The sequence below is a fragment of the Delphinapterus leucas genome, chromosome 7, assembly GCF_059928025.1.
Source record: "Delphinapterus leucas isolate spDelLeu-1000000601 "Yukka" chromosome 7, BTC_Dleu_Yukka2, whole genome shotgun sequence".
Classification (NCBI taxonomy): Eukaryota; Metazoa; Chordata; class Mammalia; order Artiodactyla; family Monodontidae; genus Delphinapterus; species Delphinapterus leucas.
This window is the reverse complement of record NC_143135.1, coordinates 39,307,982-39,334,395: the sequence shown is the minus strand read 5'-3', so window position 1 is coordinate 39,334,395 and position 26,414 is coordinate 39,307,982. Positions and strand designations below refer to the sequence as shown.

Below are 26,414 nucleotides of genomic sequence, written 5' to 3'. Positions count from 1 at the left end.
TCCATCAGATACATAAACACGTGTTCATTCTTGTGCTGGGTAACAGCTGCATAATCCATTGGAAAGCCTATCCCACCAGGAATCCAAAGCTCAAATGCTCCTGCCTTTTCTCTACATACACAGTCAAATGAATCCACATACTTTCATTATCATATCTTGAAGCACACAATTCCACTGGACAAATACTCTAATTTCTGATCAACATACATCCTATGAAACTGTACCTAAACTCTGCATACTTTCCATTAAGTTTATGGCCTCTATCGAAGAGAACACATTTATTCTAATATTTCTAACTACAAACTTCATCACTCCCTCTTGATCACAATAATTATTAACTAAAAAATAAGTCTTTTAAAAGAGCAAAAAGTCAGAAAGAAAATCTTATTTTGTTAGAGTTGAGGCTTATATCAATGTATCCCTTTCTCTGCAATCTCACATGACTCCAGAACCTGACCCAAACCAGTTCACCCAGCCTAGGATCATATACTTAGTAGTATGATACACAAGACATGATAGTGGCTGAAGCACTATTATTAAAGAGAGATTAAAACAGCTGTACATTATGCTGAAGCACTCACTCTTCCCTTTACAAACAGACGGTCCTGGATTACAAGCAGCACTTGACCATTTAAATCACGACAACAACCAGATTTAACCAGCTGGGCCATATTCTCCTAGGCAATGCCTGTTGACCTCCTCAGTCGCAGCTGCTCAAATGAAATTCTCATTAGACAACTTATTTTCAGAAGCCAAAGGACTCTCTGATTAAATATATGTATTTAGATATAGAAGTCCTTTTTAAAGTATTCATTTTCTGACAACTGTCGCTTATGCTACAGCCCAGCTACATTGGCAACAAGATGGGTGATACAAGGATAACTAAAATTCATCATTTAATCCCAGCTGAAGGCTTTTTATCTTAGAACCATTTAAAACTGAATCTATTAATCAAAGTCTTTCTACACACTATACCCACCAATATCAACAGTGTTTTAAAAGGTAGATTCTGATATTCATTCATTCTATCCATCTATCCATTTTTCCACGCATCTGCACACCTATCTATCTATCTACCTACCTACCAACTTCTCTATCTATGGCAGAAAAATTCAGGGTTAAATTTAGAACAAAACAGAAGCCTTGCCTATTTTCCCACAAATCTTACTTTCAGCGGAGGCACTTCAGACAGAACACCTTTGTTCATCAGTGTTTCAGCAATCCAGTCAAATCACTGCTCTGGAGAGGACATTTCTTGAGAGAATGGCAGATAAAATACTGGACAATTATTTGGTTAATCAAAGAATCTACCTGTAAGAGAATAACTTTCCTATTACCGAATGGAGAGTTTTTGTTTTATCAAGTAGATACTGTTTTAAAATAGACCATAATAAATAAACTTTTTATAGGTCAGTTACTGTATAAGAGGGGAAATGAGGGGGAAGGTATTTAGTCTGATATAGTCAAAACATTCTCCAGGACAAGAATGACTCAGGAAAGGTCATTTATTATGTCAATCACACAAGCTTGTCACTTATGAAGTATGGTCTTCAAACCAGGAAGTAGAAGCGAGGGAGAGGTGAGTAATGCATTTGAAAGCTTTTATACATCCCATGGGATAAAGGACGTTCCAGATGAGGAGATGGGGCTTTAAAAAGTCAAAGCCAGGCAAATATTGGTGGAGCTATTATACCTCCTTAGACCTAGAGTATAATTATAATATTATAGAACCAGAAATCTATCAGAAGCTTATTAATGACCTTTTCTATAATTATTTCTCTTCTCCCATCACACTGTTCTGTTCTATCGCTCCAAGCAAATGATTAAAATTAGGCATCAAACTCAAAATAAAAAATAGAAATCCTCATTACTCCCATCTCCAAAACATGTTGTCTACTTTTCTCATTAACTGTTATACCATCCTCCTATTCACTCTGAGCTACCTTTAAACCACTCCTCTCTATTGATCTCCTCACTTTAAATGTCAGGTCCTAACAATTCTACCTCCAAATATCTTTTCCATATGCACCCCTTCTTCCTTTCTTGTTTCTGCTGCTTTAGTTCAGGCCCTCATTATCTCTAGCCTGAAACAATTTCCTTAACATCTCTCTGTGCTCCCATACATCCAATACAGTGCTGCCAGATTAACTTTCCTGGAGGAAAGCTCTAATCCATCAACTTACTGTGCTAAAAAACAGTCAGTGGTTCCTCCATAACTTTCATATAGTTTGAGCTTCTTAGCCAAGAATTTAAGGGCCACTGTGATGAACAGAACCTACCTTTTCAGTCTTATACCCTATATGCATCTTCACATACTTTAAAGTAGAACCTGAAGGCTGTTTTAAAGCTCTCTGCCTGTTCCTTTTGACTGAAATGTCCCTCCCTTCCATTTCTACTTACATATATATCCTTTCATTCTCCAAGACCAGTTAAGACTCATTTTCCTATAGAACCTCTCCATGGTTTCCTAGGCAGGCACAATCTATCTTGTAAACTCCTATAACATTTTATCTATGTAGCTCTCATGGAACTTATCACATATTAAATATGAATTAGAGTTCATTTTGTATATGTTTTACACCTTTTACTAGAATATGAACTCTTTAAATTTAGAGACTATTGTTTTATTCATGATAGGTGTGCAATATCATGTAGCATAGTGGTTCTTAACCTAGGGTCCACAGACTCCAGGAGTCTATCCATAGAATTCAGGAAGTCTGTGAACTTGGATGGAAAAAATTCATTTTCACCAATTTTTTTAACTGAAAATTTGCATTTCTTTAAGTTATTGATGCAGGCAACAAACCATAAATTCATAATATCTGTGACATTGTAACCAATAAAATAACAATATATTTTTATATCACATTGTACTTGTTGAAGATATCTCAAAATATCTTTTATACTTATCACTACTTCAAAATTGTATTTTTAGTCCCTCCATTAGATCTTGTGTTTAATGCATTAATAAAGTAGTACTTCATACCATATCAAAAAATTTTTAAATTATTTAACATTTTAATATAATTCATTTTCTCATAATTCCATGGATTTTACTTTATGCATTTAAAATAAGAATGGACCTGTAGGCGTTGCCATGCCACCAAAGGGATCCACAGCCAAAGAAAGAAAGAAAGTAAGAATCCCTCAGTTCTAATATAGCACCTTGCAAAATAAGAAGAAAACTTGTAGAAAAATAATCATGATACTATGTAGCTCTTGATTAGGGCTATAAAAAATATGCCATGAACTACAGAATACTGTATAAGCATATTGTTCATAAAAATTCATAGTCTTGGCAGAAAAAGACCAATTACCCCTCGTCTAAAATAACCTTTTAAAATGGCAATTAAGATTGCTGCATACCTCCAAAGATAATTTATTATCTTTCAAAGAAAGTCTTTCCATACATGGACAGCTACACTGTTAGACAGCTGGTCTTGTTATAATTTCAATATGATATATAATATTATATGATAATATTACTAGTTCCTTTAATTATTCCTTTTATTATATAATTCTGTGTCTGTTAGCATGTCATTTGTTCTCCTCTGAGAATATCCCAACGCTTCTGAGTTCCTCTTGAAGTGTAGTAATTCTCAACACAATACTTCAGGTGCATTCTTTTGAGCAGGAAGCTCAGTGGGACCGACACCTCTTGAATCTTACATACTGTAATTCTAGTAATGCTGACTGGGATAGCACTGGCAATTTTTTGGCAATATTCACTGCACTGACCCCATTGCACTCTCTGTCACCTAAAATTCATATGTTGGGTTTTTTTTTTAACCATGTGTCTGCTATTTAAATGTCCTTCAGTAATTACTTGTGCAGATAGGAATTTTGGCCACAGCCTCTGGACTTGATAATAAGACCTATTAAATTTTATCTTGATGGGTTAGTTTTAAGTTTATATTTTCAGTTTGTCAAAAACTTTTTTGACTTTTTGTTTCTTTCATACATTATATTCAGCATTCCTCCCAGATTTTTGGAATCTGTTTGATAAGCACACTTTTTATCATTTCTATTTGTACTTAATGAATTATATACGTAGATATGCACTAAAAATGCCTGAATTTCCGATGCCTAAAATATATGTATTGTACAAAACAAAGTTCTGTAGAGTACATAAAAAACATTCTTCAATAGTAGGAATATAATAACAAAGGACTCTTAAATGAGAGGTCTCATCTTACAAATGCCTCTCTTGTATCAAATCTATAACACACAATAATGAAGAAGAAAACACTAATCATTACTTGCAAGAGAAGGATGATTTTAAATTCCCTAGCAGTCTAGACCCCTCCCCCCTAAAAAATCATCACAAATCAATTTCTTTATTTTTACACAACAGAGCCCTCTAAAGTATGTTGAAACCTCTTTCTTATAGAGCTAAAACAATCTTTTTGGTGAATCACAATTAAATGTAACCTAGCAATCTCATTTATTCAGAGTTTATTGATCTGGCAGCCTCAGTTATTCTAGAATAGCCATGAATGAGGAATATAAAGTCTCTGAGCAGCCAGAAGAGTCAGCATGAAGTCCATGCACTGAAGAGCATGTATATTGCCCAGAATCTCTTAGCAACTCACCCAGAAATGTTTGTTCATATTTTAAATATAGTCCAGAATGTTATGATCATCTAATTTCATAATTGACAGATGAATATAAGAAGCAAATTAGAAAATATTCACAACTAGGTAAGAAGTAACAGTCTGAAACCTGATATTAAAGGAAGAGAAACCAAAACACACATATACACAGACACACACACACACACACACACACACACACACACACACGCCAAAAAAGATATCTAAATCAAGCAGACACAGGAACTCTAAAGTTTCATAATTGCAGAGAAATAACCATAAAGCCAACTGTCCTAATTATCTCAAAGATCACTGGGGGCATCATTACATTATAGCATGGTAAAGTAATTGATATTTATAATAATTATCATCACAATAACTCAAATGTATGTAATTTACAGTTCATAAGACACATTAATTATTATAGTTAATTCTCAAAATGTTTGAGTTAAGAAGTCAGGTTACTACCACACCAAACTTTAAATTTTGTGGTTCAGGGAGATTGAAGAACTTATCCAGGGTCACATGATTGTTAGATAGGTATTGGAGATCATATTCTACTGCATCATGACCCTGAGTCAACAAAAAAGTTTACATTTTGTGCCATATAATCTGGTTAGTAAGATAGGGAAGCACGTAATACATTTTAGAAGCTTCCACAAAGATTGCTGATGTGGTGGACACATCACAAAAATTAATTTGAAATTTTTAAATAAACTTCTGAGCCCTTTAAAGGAATAAAATTAACTTACATGAAAAATTCCCTTACATCAAATCCCCATTTCCCTATAGTACCACAGAGGTTTAAATTTAACTTACAATGTAAGTAGTAATCCAGAGCCATTAATTATCCTACATTTTAAAGTCTAAAATCTGTACATAAAAAAATGAAAGAATATACATAGTATAGCAATCACTCAGAGTTGATTTATTTAATTTAAACATATTATTAGAGAGTCTTCTTTCATCTACTTTTTAGGACCTAGGTTAACCTAAGTGGACTCTTGTAGAGAGAGTAGAGAAGGTGGATGTATCAGTAGATGTCATGTGTCAAAGAACTCCTCCTTTGAACATTTAGCTTTAATAGTATTAGAAACCCTCAGCTCTCAATTCTGCAACATTTGGAGGTAAAATAATAATATTTATAAATTTATAATGTTCATAAAAATAAGGAGAAATAAATTAGGGGTCTTTTTCTTTTTAAACAGTTGATATTTTCAAAATAAAACACTATCCATCAAGAGGAAATAAGGGAGAAAAAATGAAAAATAAAGTTGCGGCTAGGAAAATACCTGTACTCCCTTTTCCAGAGCAAGGCTTATAGTCAGTTTAAAACCTTGATTTGTTATTATAAGAGCCAAGTAAAATGCACAAAGTTGTAGAAGAATGGAACTATCTGCTTAACACTTCTAATGGATCACAATCTGCCATCACCATGGTAACCTCTGAATAACTTTTTCCTTGCTAGTGTCAATTATGCACTTCTCTGGCCCTTAAAATCCCACTCATTTTTTTTTTAAGCCTGGAATCTTTAAAAGAATAAAGCCCAACAGTTAAGTCCACACATACCCTCTTGTTCAGTCCGAGTCATTTCCTCAAGCTTCTTCTGTTTCAGTGTGTCCACCACATCGGCAAGGCTCCCTTTGCGGCGTTCTGGGGTTCCAAAAGTAACACTGGTCATTATCTCGCGGTCCCGACTCCCTTCGTCAGGCTTATGTGGTGAGGTAGAGGTATTTCGGAAGGAATATAGGGAACATAACTTATTATTCTCTGACTCCTAGAAAATAAAAATAAAATAAAACCATTAGAACATGTTTCTTTGCATATCATTGGAGAAAAATCCCAGACTCAGAATGACAGTATATGAGGCTGAGATGGACAAATAAAATATATTAACTATCTCTGCTTAAAAAAAATACTAAACATAGAGGTAATTATCAAAGGAACTAACCTGAAATTGCAGATTCGACCTTTTCCTTTTTAAAAAAAAAAAGCAGCCAAAGTGTTACAAAAACTTAATTTTACAAGGAACACTTCAACTTCTTACTCATTTACACCCTTCATTTAAAATAGTTCAGATTCAATTATTAATTATAAGGATGGTAAAGTTTTTCTTTTAATTGGCACTTATATTAGCAACCCTCTTCCCACAGCCTAAAATATATGTACATCAAAAAAGAACCCCATTATCCCTAAATTTAGAAACAGTAGAGAAATTAGCTTCCATATTCACGTTAATTATTCACCAGAAAATATATAAAATATCTAAATCAGCGTCAGAAAGTTAGCCAACCTGAATATTTTTGTGTGCTGGGGTTTGAGGAAAATTGTTTGTTTGTTTTCTAGCTACATATCTGTCAAAGTTACAGAAACCTCTTTCTATTTCTTACACTTACCCCTGATACTTTAGCACATAGTCACACACATTTTTCATGTGGCATTTAAAAATGATTTGTTTTTTTCTTTTTTTTAACAAGAAGACAAGTTTGTTACAGAAACACTTACACAAGAATTATTTCACATTACGGAGAAGTTGGCTAACTGGTAGGAGAGTTAGGTCCATCTTCAAGGAGAAAAAGCAAATCTTAGATTGAAAATAATAAACACCTAAAAGTTTATAAAAAGAAAATGCTTTTATAGCTCTTTAAATCGGAACTGAGAGTTTTATGCAAACATTTTTGGCCACAGTCCACCAGTAGTCTTGCATTCACCTTATCTGTCTGTGTATGGGTATTCTCTCTCCCAATAAAAAACTGTATGAAATAAATAAACCATCTAGGCTTTGTTCTCATCAGAAGCTTAAAAATCTTAATCACTCCTATATCTCTCTCCTTCTTCACAAAAAAAAGCCCAGTAAGCATCAAGAACTAGAGGAAGAGCATGAGGTAAAAGTTACAGCGTTTAAAAAAAAAAAAAAAATTTACAGAGTTAATCACTGGTAGGAAAGGGAATGAAAAGAAAATGGAATCTAGAGAAATACATTTCCACATACATTAAATGAGATAATTGTACTCAGTAAATGCTAGATATTTAGGTATTATTGTCATTGCATACAAGGTAGGAATAAAACTTATTTTCACAGTTATTGGTAGCATATAATGAGCTAACATTTGTAAAGCAACTAGGCACAGTGCTGAGCCCAAAGCAGGCAGCGCTTACTAAATGGTAGGTATTATTATTTTGTTGGAAGGAACAGATCTAGGAATGGAGCCAAAGAGGTTTTTCCCCCTCTGGACCTAAGGAATTGCTTAGTAAAAACTATGTCTTGAATTAAATTGAGTATTGTAAAGTCTGTGAATATACTAAAAACCACTGAATTGTACACATTAAATGAGCAAATTGTATGGTATGTGTATTATATCTCAATAAAGCTGCTTTAAATTACTATGAGCCAAATCTTAATCTTTTCCACAATCCCATTGTTATCAAAATGCCTAGCACGGAGCAGATGCTCATTACATTTGCACTAAAATAAACTGAAAAGGATAAAATAAATTGGCAGGGCAGGAAAAAGAGCTCCTCTTTACCTTATCCCTAAATCTTTTCTTTCCCCAGGAAATATGTTGTATTTCATTTACTGCTTACAATAACTGTGGAGTGATGCACAGGAACCCCTTCTTTTAGATGCCAGTCATGGTTAATACATGGCTCCTTGGAATGGCCAGTTCATTCTCTACTTTGTGCAAACAAAAAACTCAGAGGTATGTTTGCCAAAGCCAATTTCAGCTCTTAATAGTGTCCCTATCAGAAATGTGACCTAGGCTTTTGAATCAGTAATACCATTTGATAAATTATGCTTCGATCACTTTCATTTCAAATGCAAATTTGTCTATCATTGCCTGTAAGTCAAAAACAAACTCTGGCTCAACCTAAGGGATTGAAGATCAACTTAAAACAACAGTTACATGGAAGTGGTTACCTACAAATGACTCACCACTGACCATAATAAAGAGGAGTTTTCCCACCACTCCCAAATTGAAAGATGCTAGAAATGTCTCTCCAGCCTGAGTTACAGTTGTCCTTAGAGAATTTAGGCTACATACAGTACCATTTTTTTCTCTCAGGACTAATTTCAGTCTATTTACTCATGTCACTTACTTGTTAGATAGACTATGTTCCTTATTTTTTACTCATGGGAATGTGGTCACTGCCATCTGCACCACAGACAATAACCATGGGTTCCCACACCAATGACCCACACTGTCTTCAGCCCCATAATCTGTGCAAGGTCGCTCAACACCACCAAGAAACAGAGAACAAGAAGCTGTAAGTCATGATTTCTCCAAGAAAGCAACAAGAACTACTTGCAACATGCCACAAAGGCACCAACACGGGCAGAAGATTAAATCATAAATGGCTTAAGTCATACTATCTTATAAACAATGGAAAGGGGCAAAATTTACCATTTATGGTCTTCACTTTTTAACTTTCTAAAACTTAAGACATATGGGGGGCTTCCCTGGTGGCGCAGTGGTTGAGAGTCCGCCTGCCAATGCAGGGCACACGGGTTCGTGCCCCGGTCCGGGAAGATCCCACATGCCGCGGAGCGGCTGGGCCCATGAGCCACGGCCACTGAGCCTGCGTGTCCGGAGCCTGTGCTCTGCAACGGGAGAGGCCACAACAGTGAGAGGCCCGCGTACCGCAAAAAAAAAAAAAAAAAGACATATGGACCTCTCATGAATGGGGGCCTATAGTCAATTCATCTGAACAAAGGGGCACATAAATCCAAACATCTATCGATACAATGAAGAGATTACTGTTAGACAAAAGGCAGTAATGCCAAATCAGACAAAGAAATTTGACAAAGAATCTCTAGTTTTTGTTCTAGGGAGCTAGGTAATTTTTAAGTAAGTTTTCTTACAGAAAAAAAAAGCTCAACTTATTCTTTAATTTCCTAAAAACAAAACTGGTCCTATGAACTAACAATTGAGGCAAGATGAACAGTGATAATATCTATCAAGTTTTGATGCATGACACTGCAGCACAGCTGTGGAGAGGTTTGAGACAACATTTGACTAAAGCAGTGCTTCTCCAACTTTAAGGTATAGAATTCCCTGGCAAGTATGTTAAAATACAGATTCCCTTACCTCTTCCCATACCCCAAAGAGTGGGGCGCAGGAATATGAAGTTTAATAAACATCCCAAGTGATTCTGATGCACCCCACTTTCAGAAACACTGATTCCGTGAGAAGGTAATGAAATGAATGTGCTTTGCCTTAATGTTATAATGCGGATATAATTATGAACATTTTAAAGAAGCCTGGTTAGTTGTGATTTTAAAAAGTAACATAAAGGAGATTACTTCTCTTCTTTTGATCTTTCTTGTGAAAACAGCCAGTGTATAACATGACAGAACACATGAACATCACAAAAAGAAAAGCATATGGGGCACTGAGTAAGCATTAGTTCATTCAAAGGAAACTTATAAGTTTGTTTTCTCTTAACCCTTAACTTCAGAGTCCTCCCTAACAGTGAAGAAAATTTCAAAATACTATTTAAAAGGATCCTAGTACCAATACAAGGGCTAAAGTGATATTGATTCAGATTATCTAAGGAGCATTTCACTGGCAATTAATTAAACACAGTACAAAAATTATACGTAGATGACTGAAAAAGCATGCAGTAGTACAAAAAAAAATCATTAGGCAAAGTTTCTAGAAAATACAAGCAATTTTCACAAATTAAGAATATATAGGGCTTCCCTGGTGGCGCAGTGGTTGAGAGTCCGCCTGCTGATGCAGGAGACGCGGGTTCGTGCCCCGGTCCGGGAAGATCCCACATGCCGCGGAGCGGCTGGGCCCGTGAGTCATGGCCGCTGAGCCTACGCGTCCGGAGCCTGTGCTCCACAACGGGAGAGGCCACAACGGTGAGAGGCCGGTGTACCGCAAAAAAAAAAAAAAAAAAATATATATATATATATATATATATATATATAATTAAGATGTTTCCATATATGAAGGGATAGAGAAGTAAATATTAAAAACAAAACGTGTGTGAAGTGATGGATGTTAAGTAAACTTATTGTGGTAATCCTTTCACAATATATACATTATATTTTATATCTTTAATACAATGTTATATGTCAATTATTTCTCAATAAAATTGAAAAAACAGATTAAAATAAATATTGTTCAGATTTTTCAGAAGTTATGAAAAACTGATTGCTCAGCAGTGGCATTAAATAACATTAAACTCAAATAGCCTTCTCATGGTACTGTGAATATAGCAAACATAATCAAATTTTTGAGCCTTTGCAAGTCTTGTTCCTTTCCCCTAGAATGTACTACATTCTCTTTGACTATGAACTCAACCCACTCTTCAAAGCTCAGCTCAAACTGCATTTCATCCTTAAAGTCCTCCCTGACTATTCTGGGCCTCACTATCCTCCTATCCCCTGAACTACACATCGAAGCAATCAGAACCATGCAATAATATACTAAACTATTCGTTACTATTTTGCATGTTTTAGTCATATTTGCAACTAAATTTTAGCTCCTAACTTATGCTTCTTCTATATACCTCATGTCTTATGCTGCTTCTATATACCTCCAAAACATCAAAAAAAAAAAAAAAAGTCACGTTGTTGGATGATGAAACAACTATTCACCAAATATGTGAAAAATAATAAAAAATTAAGGCTGAGGGTAAAGATTCGCTCTAGCAATGACAGAATTGCTTATTTAAGCAAAATGTTAACAACTGAGATATTAAAAAATAAGGGATTCATTCAATAAAAGATGATATAGCTACACAATGGGATACCACATGGCCATTAAAAACAATATTATATATGTTGAATATAGTGTTGTTTATAGTGATGAATAATTAGAGGCAATTTGTATTTCCAATAGTGGGGATTATTTGAGGGCATTATGGTTTTATCCATATGGTGGAATAATTTGAAATCATTGAAAATCATATTTTTGCAGAAAATTTAGTGACGTGGGACTATTCATAACATATTACTAGTAAAAAGTGTGTTAGTGAGAAACACTAATATATATATATATTTTTAAATTATGTACAGAAGAAAAGAAAGAATTTCCAACAAAATGTTAATGGTCCTCTGAGTCTTGAAATAATAGGTAGTTTTATATTTTCTTTTTGAAGTTACATATATTTTGCAAATGTTCTATCATAAGTAATACTTTTAATCAGAAAATAAATACTATTTTCAAGGTTGAATATGAACACCAAAAAAAGTTGTAGAATAATTTATTTACAAGGGAAGAGGTATCAAATGGAGAAAAGGATATATCATAGTATTTTAGTATATAATTTCAATTTTGTTACATGTGTGCATAAGGGTAAATATGGCCACAAAAACAAAATCTTAGAAGATATACACCAAAATATTTATAGTGATTTATAAATGGTTATGAGATTATTGGTAATTTCTTTCCTTTTTTTTCTTATCTGTGTTTTCTAATTTATCATTGATAAACACTGATGAACATACTGCTTATGTAATAAGGAAGAACAAAAATCATTTTATAAAGAGACGCTTAGAGGAATTATATTGGGTTGGCCAAAGAGTATCTTTGGTTTTTAAGTAAAAATACACATTTTTCATTTTCACCAAGAACTTTATTGAACAACGTATTCACCCTTTTGCTCCACTACCTTCTGCCATTTTTCCAGGCAACTTCGTAATTCCATCTTCCCAAAACTTTTTATCTTTTTGAGCAAAGAACTGTTCCAGGTGTCTTTTACAGTCTTCCAGGGAATTGAAATTTTTTCCACTAGGAGAATTTTGTAAAGACCTAAATAAATGGAAACCCGAAGGTGCAGTGTCTGGTGAATATGGCAGATGAATCAGAACATCCCAGCCAAGCTGTAACAGGTTTTGCCTGGTCATCAAAGAAACATGCGGTCTTGCGTTATCCTGATAGAAGATTATGCATTTTCTGTTGACTAATTCCGGATGCTTTTCGTCAAGTGCTACTTTCAGTTGGTCTAACTAGGAGCAGTATTTGCTGGTATTAATCGTTTGGTTTTCCAGAAGGAGCTCATAATAGAGGACTCCTTTCCAATCCCACCATATACACAACATCACCTTCTTTGGATGAAGACCGGCCTTTGGTGTGGGTGATGGTGGTTCATTTCCCTTGCCCCATGATATCTTCTGTTCCACATGATTGTACAGTAACCACTTTTCACTGCCCATCACAATTTGTTTTAAAAACGGAATGTTTTCATTACATTTAAGTAGAGAATCGCATGCGGGAATACAGTCAAGAAGGTTTTTTTCGCGTATGTGGAGTCCAAACATCAAAGCGATTAACATAACCAAGCTGGTGCAAATGATTTTCAACGCTTGATTTGGATATTTTGAGTATGTTGCTATCTCCCGCATGGTATAACGTTGACTGTTCTCAATTAATGTCTTGATTTGATCACTATCAACTTCAACTGGTCTACCCGACCATGGAGCACCATCCAGTGTGAAATCTCCATCATGAAACTTCGCAAACCACTTTTGAGACGTTCTATCAGTCACAGCACCTTCTCCATACACTGCACAAATCTTTTTTGCATTTCAGCTCCGTTTTTACCTTTCTTTAAATAATAAAACATAATATGCCGAAAATGTTGCATTTTTCTTCCATCTTTAATATTAAAATGGCTACACAAAAATTCACCAATTTTGATGTCTTTTTTTTAATGCACGCTGATATGACAGCTGTCACATACAATCTAACAAAATTGTTTTGAATGAAGGTAAAGACAACTAAGTGCTACTAGAATCATCTTATGGAAAAAAGCGAACGAACCTTTTGGCCAACGCAATAAAAATAATTTAAGAGAATAGAGTTTGGCCTTATTGAACATATCTAGAGAGTTAGTATATTATAGTTTCCCTATATTGAAATCAGAAAAAATAACCAAGCTTTCTTTCCTTGGCATATCTGCATCTGAGGACTCGCAAATAATATTTTCTGATAACTCTAATTATTTAAAAGGGAATCCTTGATCAGCTAAAATCTAGATCCTTATCATTATCACCCATAGTTTCCTGTTTGCCCTCAAAAGACACACACAATCAATTTATTTCCTATTCCATGTTAAAGTTGTTCGAAGTATCTTAAGGGAGGGATTAGGTTAACAGTCCTTTTCTAGGTGAAACTCCTTCAGTTTCAACACCTATTTACCATTTGACATGGTTTCCAGACCCTTCGTCATTCTCCTCTGATACACTCCAGTCTCTAGATGTTGTTCTAAAAATGTGTTGCCAAGAACTGAATACCGAAGTTTGTTTTAGCGTGAAGAAAAGTAACACTCAGAAGGTTATGTGGTTTTCCCCATGTCACACAGGTAAAACTGGCAGAGCTAAACTCTAAATGTAGGTCTTCTGACACCCAATCCAGTGTTTTTTCCATTCCATAGGGCTATACTAAAATCACTTTCAACAGTAAAAGATGCCATAATTTCAATAACACGTACCTTCTAAATCTTTTCTTACCTTACATTTCCAGAGAGGAGCTTTACCTACTTTTGAGACAGGAATTCCACTGTTATTAACCCTAATCCAAGAATTACCAAGATACATTACATTAGTTATCTACTGTATAAAAATCACCCTAAAACTTCGTGCTTAAAACGACAATAATGATTTATTATCTTTAGTGGTTTCCGTGGGTCAGGAATTCAGGAGCATCTGGGCTGGGTGGTTCTGTCTCAAGGTTCCTCATGAGCTTGCCCTTAAGTCAGTGGCTAAGGTTGGAGTCATCTCAAAGGCTTCTTTTTTCACAGATGTGAACATTTCAAGAGCTTGGGGTTGGAACCTGGGGTACCTTGGACATCTTCCTCAATGTGGTCTCTCTACATGATCTTTTCTCTCCAGCACATTGCTTCAGACTAGCTGGACTTCTTACATGGTAGTTCAGGCCTCCAAAGGTGTATGCTCCCAAAAGAGCCAGAAGAAAGTTATATCACTTTTTCTAACCTAGTCTGGGAAGTCATGCCCTATAACTGTCCATGCAATCTATTCAATAGTAAGTCACCAAGGCTGACCCATAGTCAAGGAGATGGGAGTTAGACTATGCCTTTTTATAGGATGGAGTTATAATTATATGCTCAAATAGTTGCTGTGAGAAATGAATAATGTATAAAGCACTTAGGGGAGTGCCCATCACCTGAGTACTCAATAAATGATACCTACACTTATTATTAAATTAAAATGTCCTTTGTCCAATTATCTGTGGTTTCCATTTTCAATTCTGAAAATAGAGTCATGATAATCACTGGAACCATTTTTAGGTTTTTATTTATACTCATTCATCTAAGTGGAATAATAAATACTGAACTATATTACTCTCTTCAATATCAATGCTCAAAATCACCTTCTTTTTAAAGGCATCCCTAACTAATTCCACTAAGATCTGGCCCCTCACAAAGCTCCAATAACCTCAACGTTTGTAATTAGCTTCGTCTAGGGACACTATCAATTCTCACTTAACCTAACTCCATATGGATTATCTCCACTCTGTCCAGGAGCAGCTACAGTATACTACAGCTCTAATTTAGCTGGGTTTCCACCTGCACCTTGACCAGGAACGTGAATGGGCAGCCATACTGCAAGCAGAGGAGAGACTGGGGTTGCAAAAGTCAGATAAGATGTCAGAAATTAAGACAGGCAGAGACCATGGGTCAGGAATGCAATCTTGCCCTGCATAATAGAGTTGAAACCCACATGCAGGTGGAAGCCATTGCAGTGGGAGAAATGAGTGGAAACGGCTTCTCTAAGCAGCGGCATGATCAACTTCCCTACCTGCCACCAATGAAATTGCAGAGACAGAATATTATCCTCTCTTACCCTTTCCTCCACCTATTAGCAAGGCTGAATTAAGTGTGTTCATTCTTATTGCCTTATATGTTGTCATTTTTGTTTTGCTTTGTTTTCCATTTTAGTTATACTGTCTCTCCAGTTACAGCTTTATCCTTACTTTAGTCTGCCCTCCCTATAATAAGATTTATTGAGATATCCAATCACAGATTTGTCCCTGATTTGTGATAGCCCCCAATCTATGGCAAATCTCTGTTTCCTCAGACCTTACCCCAAATCACTCAAACAAAGCCCAAATCCTAAAAAAGTTCTTTTGAATATTCTCTTTCTGAGACACTCCATGGTTCTCTATGGTGTGAGTTCTCCCTACTGCAATGCGTAATAAACCCAATTTGCTCAACTATGGGTATGTTCCTGGTAGTCTTTGACTGGAGGGAATTAAAGGGATGCAGTGTCTGTAAAGAAATTAAAAACGATAATAAAACCAACTAAAACTTGCTTCTGTTTTTTTTAAACCACCATGTACAGGCAAATCAACCATGTCAGTCTTCTCTGCCAAGACAGGTGGCTCCACCTATCTTGGTATGTACTGCATTTATATGTTTTAAGGGACTTCCTTGGTGGTCCAGTGGTAAAGAATCCGCCTTACAATGCAGGGGACCCAGGTTCGATCCTTGGTCAGGGAACTAAGATCCCACATGCCGCAGGGCAACTAAGCTCGCGCACCACAAATACTGAGTTAGCACACCTCAACGAGAGAGCCGGCATGCTGCAAACTACAGAGCCCACGCACTCTGGAACCCATGTGCCACAACCTGCACGCCGTAACTAGAGAGAAGCCCCTGTGCCACAAGGAAAGATACCGCATGCCTCAACAAAGATCCCACGTGCTGCAACTGAGACCCAACGCAGCCAAAAATAAATTAAATAATAAATATATATTTTAAGTTTCAAATAAGTTTTCAAGTTATATTACATAAATTACACATATACATGTATATCCAATACATTATATTGAGTTATATTACATATCTACTATATATGTACTGCTTTCTTCTAATTCCCAATTTAAACAACTTTTTTTTTGATGAACCCAAAATACCTGCCAACTGTGCTGTATAAGAGGTATTCTACCACAGTGTTATTGGGTAACTGACGACAAAAAAAAAAAGCTTTACTTAATCTAGGTTCCAATAATTTCTTGCTAACAAAAGAAATCTAACTTTTTTAATGTGCTCAAAACTAAACTGCTAACATTCATAGGTTCTTTCTCAGAGGAAAAAGTATGTTTTTCTCTAATGTGACATATTTTATGGAAAAGCATCAGTTTAAAGAAGCTTACATAAATGAAAATACTGAATTTGGTTCCAATTACCAACAGATTACTCCTGACAAACATTATCATTAGCTCTAACAGTAAAACAAAGTATGTTCTTTTTCTCTTTTATTAAAACTGATATTTGGTATAATATGAGATTTACATAGCATTCGCGAATTTGCCATTCTACACTATTACTATAATATTCAATAACAATAAGTATATTCATGCATGATGTGTCAGAATATAGATTTGTTACCAATATTTGCTAGTGTCATGATTCCTAAAGTCTTATAAGAAAAAAATAGTGTTTTTAAAACGTTATTTTGATTCAAAGAAAATAATTACAATACCAAAAGTTTTATAAATAGCCTCATTCCTTGATATTTAATAAATGGATGTAAATATAGTATATGGAGTAAATATAGAAAAAAAAATTTAAAAGTCCCCAAACTTGTCAAGACAAACACATAGAAAAGCCTTGCATCATCTATACACTATCAGAATATAGAATCAAAATCTCAAGATTCAAAGGTCCTTAAAAATCCAATTGCTCATCCCCATCTAGTTGTTGATGCCCTTGTACAAGACAAGGTAGTATAATAGTAAACAAAGTACAGGCTCTCTGAGCCAGATTTTCTAGTTAAATCCCAGTTTTCCATCCACCCCTCATAGAGCCCCAGAGTTAGCTAACCTCTCTGTGCCTTAATTTCCTCATCTATAAAATGGTATTGATAATAATAGCAGTATAGAACCTATCATAAGGTTGTTATGAAAATTTAATGAATTAATAAAAATAAAATACTTAGAATAAAAAGTGATCATTAAATGGTGGTGGTAGTGGTGGTGGTAGTGACGGTGGCCATTACCATACCCATGACAAGTGACTTTTTGTTCTCTCCTTGAACTAACACGAATAGAAGATTTAGCACCTCCCAAAGCAGTCCATTCCATCTTTGAAGGGCTGTCAAACATTCTTATTTATAGGAATATGAATCCTACTCTTTCAACATATAGTTCTTTTCATTCCATGGGAATATTCAAAAGTGCAGCACTTTCAGTACACACACACTGCTACTATATTACCCTTGTATCTTCTCTTTTTCTAGGCAAAACATCTCTGTTTCCTTGATTTCTTTCTCATAGGAAAGACATGGTTCAGCCATCCTGCTCATTATCCCCTGAGTATGTTCCAATTTGTTTCTCCCTCTCAAAGAGTAGTGCCCTGAACTGAATGTACTCAATATTGTCTAAACAACAAAGAATTAAGGCACACTATCACAGCCTTAGCGATATTATACTTTAAAGATCTAATGCCATGGGACAGATAGCCACAGAGATAAGAATACCTTATAGCTTTTTGGTAATGGAACAGTAAGAAGAGCTTTAAGACAGGCAGGCCTAATAAATGAATTCCCCAACACATGAAGTAACATTCTATCAAGGTTCAGCTATTAGCTGATTCATGTGCCTACCAACTCCAGCCAGTTACTTTCATCTGGAAGTTCATTATTATTCAAACTACCATATGATGTTCAACCTAAACAACACTACCAGGCTAGACTGAATTTGCTAAAACAATTTTAACTTTGAAACCAAGAAAGTAAGAACTAGCAAGAGGCTTGATGATTATAGGTCAAATCTTTCATTTTTTACCACATGGGCATTTTAAATTTAATAGGAAAAAAGTTTTAAACATTCAGAAAACTAGAAGGAATAATATAACGAATACTATTATAATGATCAGCTAGGCTGATTGACAATTATTAACATTTTGCCATATTGCTCTATGTATATATGTATGTATGTATCTATCTATCTAATTATATTGCTCGAACATTTTAGAGCATATTATTGACATCACATGCCATCTTACCCCTAAATACCTTAGCATGTATCTGCAGAAAATAAGGATATTCTCCCACATAACCACAATATGATTATCATACCTAAGAAAATGAATAATAATTCTTTTAAGGCATCTAATATACAACCCATATTAAACTTTCCACAGTTGTCCCTAAATATTTTTTTTCAAAACTGAATCTAATCAAAGTTCATGGTTTATATTTGGTTATGCTCTTAAGTCTCTTTTAATCTAGAACAAAATCCCTCTTTCTTCTCATTTAATAGCTAGTTATATTTTTTCATATTATCATTAACATTAAAAATTCATATCCAAGGACTCCACTTTATACATTTTCATAGATTATAGAATATTTTCAAACCTGTTTATCCATGCTCATGTTGACATCAGCAAAATTTCACAGAAAATCCAGCTTTGAGCAATGTAATTTCCCTCTGATCCCTCTTTTAAATACCACCCAATCTTTTTAAATGTTTCAGGTATATAGCATTATAATTCAACATTTGTTTAGACTGCAGAGTGATAACCACCACAAGTCTAGTTACCATCCATCACTATACAGCTGACTTGCTTCACCCATTTTACCCACCCCCTCAACCTGCTTCCCCTCTGGTAACTACTGATCTGTTCTCTGTGTTTATGAGGGTTTTTTTGTTTATTTTTATTTGGTTTTTTTTTTTTTTAGATTCCACATATGAGTGAAAACATAGGTATTTGCCTTTCTTTGTTTGACTTATTTCACTTAGCATAATACCCTCAACGTCCATCCATGTTGTTGTAAATGGCAGGATATCATTCTTTTTTATGGCTGTATTCCATTTTGTGCGTGTGTGTGTGTGTGTGTGTGTGTGTGTGTGTGTATCACATCTTCTTTATCCATTCATCCATTGATGGACACAGGTTATAATATTATTTCCACATCTTGGCTATTGTAAATAATGCTGTAATGAACATAGGGGCGTTTATAACTCCTCAAATTAGTGTTTTCTGTTTTTTGAATAAAATACCCAAAAGTGGAATAGCTGGGTCATATAATAGCTCTATTCTTAAATTCTTGAGAAATCTCCATACTGTTTTGCATAGTGGCTGCAGAAATTTATAGTCCCACTAACAGTGTACAATGGATCCCTTTTCTCCATATCCTCTCCAACATGAGTTATTTATTATCTTTTTAATCATAGCCGTTCTACGAGGTATAAAGTGGTATCTCATTGTGGTTTTGATCTGCATTTCCTTAATAATCAGTGATATTGAAAAGACAACCCACAGAATGGGAGAAAATATTTGCAAATGATGTGACCAACAAGAGATTAGTCTCCAAAATTTACAAACAGCTCATGAGGCTTAGTATCATCAAAACAAACAATCCAATCAAAAAATAGGCAGAAGACCTAAATAGACATTTCTCCAAAGAAGACATACAGATGGCCAAAAAGCACATGAAAAGATGCTCAGCATCACTAATTATTAGAGAAATGCAAATCAGAACTACAATGATACATCACCTCACACCAGTCAGAATGGCCATCATCAAAAAAACTACAAACAGTAAATGCTGGAGAGGGTGTGGAGAAAAGAGAACCCTTCTACACTGTTGGTGGGAATGTAAACTGGTACAGCCACTATGGAAAACAGTATGGAAGTTCCTCAAAAAACTAAAAATAGAGCTACCATATGATTCAGCAATCCCACTCCTGGGCATATATCCGGAGAAAACCATAACTCGAAAAGATACATACACCCCAATGCTCATTGCAGCACTATTTACAATAGCCAAGACATGGAAGCAACCTAAATGTCCATCGACAGAGGAATGGATAAAGAAGATGTGGTACATATATACAATGGAATATTACTCAGTCATAAAAAAGAACGAAATAATGCCATTTGCAGCAACATGGATGGACCTAGAGATTGTCATACTGAGTGAAGTAACTCAGACAGAGGACAAATATCATATGATATTGCTTATATGTGGAATCTTTTAAAATGGTACAAATGAACTTATTTACAAAACAGAAATAGAGTTACACAGGTAGAAAACAGTCTTATAGTTATCAGGGGGAAGGGGAGGGAGGGATAAATTGGGAGACTGGAATTGACATATACACACTACTCTATATAAAATAGATAATTAAAGGACCTACTGTATAGCACAGGGAACTCTACTCAATACTCTGTAATGACCTATATGTGAAAAGAGTCTAAGAAAGAGTGGATATATGTATATGTATAAATGATTCACTTTGCTGTACAGCAGAAAGTAACACAACATTGTAAATCAACTATACTCCAATAACATTTTTTAAAAATAATTAGTGATGTTGAACATTTTTTTTTTTTTTTTTTTTGCAGTACGCGGGCCTCTTACTGCTGTGGCCTCTCCCGTTGCAGAGCACAGGCTCCAGACGTGCAGGCTCAGCAGCCATGGCTCACGGGCCTAGTCACTCGGCGGCATGTGGGATCTTCCCAGACCGGGGCACAAACCCGCGTCCCCTGCATCGGCAGGCGGACTCTCAACCACTGCGCCACCAGGGAAGCCCTGCTGAACATCTTTTCATGTCCCTGTTGGCCATCTGCATGTCTTCTTTAGAAAAATGCTTATTCAGATCCTCTGCCCATTTTTTGATCAGGTTGTTTGTATGAGTTCTTTATATACTTTGGATATTAACCCCTTATCAGCTGTATGATTTGCAAATATCTTCTCCCATTCAGTAGGCTGCTTTTTCAGTTTGATGATGTTTTCCTTCACTCTTCAGAAGCTTTTTAATTTGATGTAGTTCCATTTTTTTATTTGTGCTTTTGTTTCCCTTGCCTTTGAAGTCAGAACCACAAAAAAATCACTAAGACTGATGTCAATGAGATTATCACCTATGTTTTCTTCTAGGAATTTTATGGTTTCAGGTCTTACATTCAAGGCTTTAATGTATTTTTCGTTAATTTTTGTGTATGGTGTAAGACAGTGGCCTAGTTTCATTCTTTTGCATGTAGCTGTCCAGCTTTTCCAACCCCATTTATTGAAAAGACAATCCTTTATCCATTGTATGTTCTTTGCTCTTTTGTCATAAAATTGTACATATATGTGTAGATTTATTTCTGGTTTCTCAGTTCTGCTCCATTGATTTGTGTATCTGTTTTTGTGCCAGTACAATACTGTTTTGACTACTGTAGCTTTGCAGTGTAATTTGAAATCAGGGAGTTAATACCTCCAGCTTTGTTCTTCTTTCTCAAGATTGTTTGGCTATTTGGGATCTTTTGTGGTTCCATACAAATTTTAGAATTGTTTGATCTAGTTCTGTGAAATATGCCAATGGAATTTTGATGGGGATTGCACTGAATCTGTATATTGCTTTGGGTTTTAACGATAAAGCCATACTTTGGAGATAGTGTGGGTTTAGTTCCAGACCACTGTAATAAAGTGAAAATCACAATAAGGCAAGTCACACAAATTTTTCCAAATGCATTTATTTATTTTTCTGATGTGGACCATTTTTAAAGTCTTTATTGAATTTGTTACAATATTGCTTCTGTTTTATGTTTTGGGTTTTTGACTATGAGGCTTGTGGGATCCTAGCTCCCTGACTAGGGATCGAACCCACACGGCCTGCATTGGAAGGCAAAGTCTTAACCACTGGACTGCCAGGGAAGTCCCCCCAATGCATTTAAAAGTTGTTTACACTACACTGTAGTCTATTAAGTGTGCAATAGCATTCTGTCTAAAAAAAGTGCATATCTCAATTAAAAATACTTTATTGCTGAAAAATGTTAACCATCATCTAGCCTTCAGCAATTCATAATCTTTTTGCTGGTGGAGAGTCTTGCCTCAATGTTGATGGCTGCTGACTGATCAGGGTGGTGATTGATGAAGGTTTGGGTAACTGTAGTGATTTCTTAAAATAAGGCAACAATGAAGTTTGCCACATCAATTGACTCTTTCTTTCATGAAGGATTTCTCTGTAGCATGCAATGTTGTTTGATAACATTTCACCCACAATAGAACTTTTTTCAAAATTGGAGTCAATCCTCTCAAAGTCTATTGCTACTTTATCAACTAATTTCATGTAATATTCTAAAGCCTCTGTTGTCATTTTAACAAGCTTCACGGGATCTTCACCAGGAGTAGATTCCGTCTCAAGAAACCATTTTCTTTGTTCACCCATAAGTAGCAACTCCTCATTAAGGTTTTACCATGAGACTGCAGCAATTCAGTCATATCTTTAAGCTCCACTTCTAATTCTAGTTCTCTTGCTATTTCTACCACATCTGCAGTTACTTCCTCTACTGAAGTCTTGAACCTCTCAAAGTCACCCACGAGGATTGGAATCAATTTATTCCAAACTCCTATTAATGTTGATATTTTGACCTCTTCCTATGAATCATGAATGTTCTTAAAGGCATCTAGAATGGTAAATCATTTCCAGAAGGTTTTCAATTTACTTTGCCCAGATCCATCAGAGGAATCACTATCTATGGCAGCTGTAGCCTTACAAAATGTATTTCTTAAATAATGACTTGAAAGTTGACATTACTCCTTGAGCCACGGGCTGCAGATTGAATGCTGTGTTAGCAGGCATGAAAACAACATTAATCTCATTGGACATCTTCATCAGAGCTCTTGGGTGACTAGGTACATTGTCAGTGAGCAGTAATATTTTGAAAGGAATCTTTCTTTCTGAGCAGTAGGTCTCAACAATGGGCTTAAAATATTCAGTAAACCATGCTGTAAACAGGCGTGCTGTCATCCAGGCTTTGTTCTTCCATTTATAGGGCACAGGCAGAATAGATTTAGCATAATCCTTAAGGGCCCTAGGATTTTCAGAATGGTAAATGAGCATTGGCTTCAACTTCAATTCACCAGCTGCATTAGCTCTGTCTTTGGAGCTTTGAAGTCAGGCATTCATAGACTTCTCCTCTTTAGCTATGAAAGACCTAGATGGCATCTTCTTCCAATATAAGGCTGTTTTACCTACATTGAAAATCTGTTGTTTAGTGTAGCTACCTTTAAAATTTATCTTAGCTACATATTCTGGATAACTTGCTCAGCTTCTACACCAGCACTTGCTGCTTCACCTTGCACTTTTATGTTATGAAGATGGCTTCTTAAACCTCATGAACCAACATCTGCTAACTTCAAATTTTCTTCTGCAGCTTCCTCACTTCTCTCAGTCTTCATAGAATTAAAGAGAAGTAGGGCCTTGCTTTAGCTTAAGGGAATTTTAGACTTTAGCTTAACGGAATTTTGTGGCTGGTTTGATAGTCTATCCAGACCACTAAAAGTTTCTCTATATCAGCAATAAGACTGTTTTGCTTTCTTATCATTTGTGCGCTCACTGGAGTAGCACTTTAAATTTCCTTCAAGTACTTTTCCTTCACATTCACAACCTGGCTAACTGTTTGGTACAAGAGGCCTACCTTTCAGCCTATCTTGCCTTTCAACATGCCTTCCTCACTAAGCTTAATAATTTCTACCTTTTGATTTAAAGTGAGAGACATGCAATTCTTCTCATGTAGAGGACACTGTAGGGTTATTAACTGCCTGATTTCAGTATTGCTGTGTCTCAGGGAATAGGGAAGCCCTAGGAGAGGGAGAGAGATGGGGGGATGGCCAGTGAGTGGAGCAGTCAGAACACATGCAACATTATTAAGTTCACCCTTTTATATGGGCACAATTTGTGGTGTCCCAAAACAATTCTAATAGTAACATCAAAGATCATTGATTGGGGCTTCCCTGGTGGCGCAGTGGTTGGGAGTCCGCTTGCTGATGCAGGAAACGCGGGTTCGTGCCTCGGTCCGGGAAGATCCCACAGGCCGCAGAGTGGCTGGGCCCGTGAGCCATGGCCGCTGGGCCTGCATGTCTGGAGACTGTGCTCCACAACGCGGGGGTGGGGGGGCGCACAACAGTGAGAGGCCCGCATACCGCAAAAAAAAAAAAGATCACAGATCACCATAACAAATATAATAATAATATTTTGAAATACTGTGAGAATTACCAAAATGTGACACAGAAACACAAAATGAGCAAATGCGGTTGGAAAAAATGGTGCTAATAGACTTGCTTGATCTAGGATTGCCACAAACCTTCAATTTGTAAAAAAATGCAATAACTGTTAAGCACAATAAAGCAAAGCACAACAAAACAAGGAAGGTTTGCCTGTATTAATTCTTCTAATCCATGAGCACAAAATATCTTCCCACTTATTTGTGTCTTCTTCAAGTTCTTTCATCAGTGTCTTACAGTTTTCAGTGCACAGGTCTTTCACCTCCTTGGTTAAATTTATTCCTAGGTATTTTAGTCTTTTTGATGCAATTGTAAATGAGACTGTTTTCTTAATTTCTCTGATAATTCATTATTAGTGTATAGAAATGCCATACATTTCTGTATGCTGATTTTGTATCCTATGCTTTTACTGATTCATTTTATAGTTCTAAGGGTTTTTTGGTGGTGTCTTTAGGGTTTTCTATATATAGTATCATGTCATCCGCAAATAGTAACTGTTTAACTTCTTTCTTTCTAATTTTGATGCCTTTTATTTCTTTTCTTGCCTAATTGCTGTGGCTAAGGCTTCCAATACTTCCAGTAAAAGTGGGGAGAGTGCATATCTGTGATGATAGGCTGATACACAATTTCTCCAATTATGAGGAGCATATATTTCGGTAACGTAATTCTTTGAAAGCAAAGTTATGAACATTAAGAAAACTAACACCTTATCAATTTTATATTAAATATCACTCACCTTATGCCTATGAAAGGAGAGGCTATCCACTTCAATACAAGTCTTGCACACGATATTCTACATGTATATTTCTGTATATTTCTTGGGAAAAATCCACATATAAGTGGACCTGCACAATTCAAACCTGTGTTGTTCAAGGGTCAACTACATATCTACTAAGTCGAGCTGGTCTAATGTGCCATAAAAGCCTGATGTTTCCTGATTGATTTTCTAACTGGATGGTCTATCCATTGATGTAAGTGGGGTATTAACTTCCCCTACTATTATTGTATTGCTTTCAATTTCTCCCTTTAGGTCTGTTAATATTTGCTTTATACATCTCAGTGATCCTATGTTGGGTGCATATACATTTATAGATGTTACATATTATTGCTGGATTAACTCCTTTATCATTATATAATGACCTTCTTTGTCTTTTATTAGCATATTTGTTCTAAAGTCTATTTTGTCTGATATGAGTATTGCTACTCCAGCTTTCTTTTCATTTCCATTTGCATGAAATATCTTTTTCTATCCCTTTACTTTCAGTCTGTGTATCGTTACATCTGAAGTTATTCTCTTGTAGGCAGCATGTAGTCGAGTTTTGTTTTTTTATCCACTCAACTACTCTATGTGCTTTGATTGGTGAATTTACATTTACAATTAAAGTAACTATTGATAGATATGTATTTATTGCCATTTTGTTAATTGTTTTCTGAGTGTTTTTGTAGTTCCTCTCTGTTTCTTTCTTCTCCTCTTTCTTTCTTCCCTTGTGTTTGGTGATTTTCTTTAGTGTTATGTTCAGATTCCTTTCTCATTATCTTTTGTGGAGTTACTTGTGGTTACTGTGAAGTTCACACATAAAATCCTATGTATATAGCAGTCTTAAATTGGTAAAGCTTTAAATTGGTAACAACTTAAATTTGAACACATTCCAAAGCTTTATCTTTTTACTCTCCCTCACCCACATTTTATACATTTGATGACACATTTTATATCTTTTTATTTTATGCATCCCTTAACTAAATATTGCAATTTTACTTAATTTTACCACTTTTGTCTTTTAACCTTCATGTTTGCTTTATAAATGATTGATCAATTATATATATTGATTATTTATTTATATATATTATATATT

General features: G+C 35.5%; 1 protein-coding gene across 22 annotated transcripts in view; it reads right to left on the bottom strand.

Moving 5' to 3' along the window:
* Window positions 1-26,414, bottom strand: part of SOX6 (SRY-box transcription factor 6) — a 620,530-nt gene that overhangs the window by 345,574 nt on the left and 248,542 nt on the right. For all 22 annotated transcript variants that reach the window (XM_089915099.1, XM_089915100.1, XM_089915104.1 and 19 more), the window contains one exon: window positions 6,162-6,369. In XM_089915099.1, the coding sequence (XP_089771225.1) occupies window positions 6,162-6,369 (208 nt within the window). The remainder of the gene's footprint in view (window positions 1-6,161; window positions 6,370-26,414) is intronic.